Source organism: Lipotes vexillifer, unplaced genomic scaffold (assembly GCF_000442215.2).
Source record: "Lipotes vexillifer unplaced genomic scaffold, Lipotes_vexillifer_v1.1 scaffold754, whole genome shotgun sequence".
NCBI lineage: Eukaryota > Metazoa > Chordata > Mammalia > Artiodactyla > Lipotidae > Lipotes > Lipotes vexillifer.
In genome coordinates this window covers 195,142-198,291 of record NW_006777649.1, presented here as the reverse complement: position 1 = coordinate 198,291, position 3,150 = coordinate 195,142, and the positions used below count along the sequence as shown (strand labels likewise).

General features: G+C 44.7%; 1 protein-coding gene across 1 annotated transcript; it reads left to right on the top strand.

Moving 5' to 3' along the window:
- Nucleotides 1-1,576: 1,576 nt before the first annotated feature.
- On the top strand, nt 1,577-2,836 carry GPR151 (G protein-coupled receptor 151). Its single transcript, XM_007451241.1, has one exon. The coding sequence runs from the start codon at nt 1,577-1,579 to the stop codon at nt 2,834-2,836; it is 1,260 nt and encodes a 419-aa protein (XP_007451303.1).
- The last annotated feature ends 314 nt before the right edge of the window (nt 2,837-3,150 follow it).

Here is a 3,150-nt window from a genome sequence, read left to right as displayed (position 1 = left end):
TCTAAGTAGTATTCAACGTGTTTCTCTGCATACTGCCCCCCCCACACACACACCGTTTGCCTTCCTAGAAGATGGTGTGGGCCTCTTCACCCTCAAAAGTGGTTCTATGGAGGCTTAAGGATATTTCATTGTCCACAGCACTAACTGGGGGTTACTATGAATTGCTGGGACAAGACGTTACCCCCGTTTACTGTTTCATAGATACAGCTACTTCCTACAGGGAAAGGGAAAGAAAACAGAAAAGGTAACCCAGCACCACGGACAGCTTTCCTAATATTCACTACGTTTTTATTGAGTCAATACTTATTTGTTGAGTTCTGGGTCTTTGGGGAGATTTTAAATGTAATCCTTAGTTTCCAGAGAAAAACTGGTGAAAGCAGTTAGAACCAGAGCTCAGCACACTTTCCATTATATGACACTAAGCATTTCTGATTCAGCGCAGAGTAGGACACAAAATCCTTTCAATTCCACAAACCCTTTTCCCTGAACAATTCCAGCTCCTCTGACCTCCTCCAGAGTATGCTTCCACTGCCCATTATAAAATTTCAAGACTGGTTCTAGAATCATTTTATCCAAGAAGTTTTTCTTTTCCCAACTTTAAAATGTCATTTTCTTTAAAATCTCGTAAATGTCTTCTGCATAGAAATTATTTTCCTTTTATTTCACTTGTCAGTAAATCCTTTAGGAATTCTCTCTGAAAAGTCTAATTCATCATTTGGTTGCTTTAATCACCATCACTTGCTTAAAAGTCTTATTAGTATGTAAACTCGTTCTAATGCAGTGCTCCAAAATACCTCTAAAAAATTTGCAATAGACTAAACTTAGAGTAATCCATAATTAGATTTTTTTAATAGGACTTCTCACCAGCAGCTTTTTTTCATTATCTAGCTCTGTGTGTTTGACCTCAGCCAGCCGTTGATGGGGCTGAAGTGGTGGTGAGGGTTTGGTAAAAGAGGAAGCTCATCCCTGCAGAGGGGAGGGGAAAAGCAGTGTTGGTTCTTCCTTTAAAAGTGTGGTTCCCCCAACCCGCATCATCATCATCCCCTGAGAACTTGTTAGAAATGCAAATTTTAGGGCCCTTCCCCAGACCCGCTGGATCAAGCCATGCAGGTGATTCTAATACGTGCCTAAGTGTAAAGGGCTCGGTTGTTCAGATGTGGTGTTTGCTGTATTACAGACGGAGGTCTAGCTTTAGAAACAGCTAGTTGAAAATAGTGACCCCCCCAGGAACATAACTCACTTACATGTATGTTCTCCTCATTTATCATTGATGGGTATATTGGGGAGTTTTTTACTCCAAAGAGCTGACAATCTGATATTAGACTTGCTAATGAGCAGCAACCGTGCTCTCCTGCTGCTTGTCACTCAGTGCAGGCAAGAAATAGCACACGCAGCAGAGCAGAGCAGAAAAGAGTCAAACTTCTTGCACAGTCTCCTCTCAGGAAACAAGCAAGAGGAGGGTCCAGAGGTGTCAGTTGACACTGACGATGACGTATTTACTTCCTACACAAAAGAGCCAAGGCAGAAAGACAAACAGAAGCTAACTTCTGCAAGTAGAAGCTGGATGGAAAGGGGTATGCTGACAGCTGCCTTGGCAGACTCCAACTCCAGCACCATGAACGGGTCCTTTGCTCACCTCCACTTTGCCGGTGGGTACCTGCCCTCTGACTCCAAGGACTGGAGGACCATAGTCCCAGCTCTCCTGGTGGCTGTCTGCCTGGTGGGCTTCGTGGGGAATCTGTGTGTGATTGGCATCCTCCTCCACAGTGCTTGGAAAGGAAAGCCATCCATGATCCACTCCCTGATTCTGAATCTCAGCCTGGCTGATCTCTCTCTCCTGATGTTTTCTGCACCGGTCCGAGCTACAGCATACTCCAAAGGTGTTTGGGATCTAGGCTGGTTTGTCTGCAAGTCCTCTGACTGGTTCATCCACACGTGCATGGCAGCCAAGAGCCTGACAATCGTTGCAGCGGCCAAAGTATGCTTCATGTATGCTTGTGACCCAGCCAAGCAAGAAAATATCCACAGCTGCACCATCAGGTCAGTACTGGCAGCCATCTGGGCTGTGGCTAGCCTGCTACCCCTGCCAGAATGGTTCTTTAGCACCACCAGGCATCACGGAGGTGTGGAAATGTGCCTCATGGATGTACCTGCTATGGCCGAAGAGTTCATGTCAATGTTTGGTAAGCTCTACCCTCTCCTGGTATTTTGCTTTCCATTACTCTTTGCTGGCTTTTATTTCTGGAGAGCTTATGGCCAATGTCAGAAACGAGGAACTAAGACTCAAAATCTTAGAAGCCAGATGCACTCAAAGAAACTCACAGTGATGTTGCTGAGCATTGCCATCACCTCCGCTATTCTGTGGCTCCCTGAATGGATAGCGTGGCTGTGGATGTGGCATCTGAAGGCCAGAGGCCCGGCCCCACCGCAAGGTTTTATAGCCCTGTCTCAAGTCCTAGTGTTTTCCATCTCTTCAGCAAATCCTCTCATTTTTCTAGTGATGTCAGAGGAGTTCAAGGAAGGCTTAAAAGGCTTATGGAAATGGATGATAACCAAAAAACACCCAACTGCTTCAGAGTCTCAGGAAACACCCGCTGGTAACTCACAGGTCCTTCGTGACAATGTTCCATCTCCAGAATCCCCATCATCCATACCAGAGAAAGAGAAAACTGGCTCTCCCTCATCCAGCAAAGAGAAAGCTGAGAAGGCAGAGACTCCCATCCTCCCTGATGTAGAGCAGTTTTGGCATGAGAGAGACACAGTCCCTTGTGTACAGGACAATGACCCTATCCCCTGGGAACACGAAGATCAAGAGACAGGAGATGGTGATAAATAGTTTCAAAGCAAAACAAATTGCGATTACTGTTATTTATTTGTAATGCTGCTTATCAGTATTGTTGACTTTGCCATATGAAACATAATAAAATTACCATTAGGAATTACAAAAATGCTTTGCAGTCTGCATTTCCAAAACGTGCAATTTGGTAAGTAGGACACCATATTAGAATAACTATGTTATAACCTGGTTATCCAAAGAATTAACTGTGTTGTTTGAAGATGCTTCTGTCACAAGTGATTAGAAAGGCCAGCTGTTTTGTCACTTGTCCACAATGGCTGTTTTACTGGGTAGTCCTTAGGACCAGCCGTGTA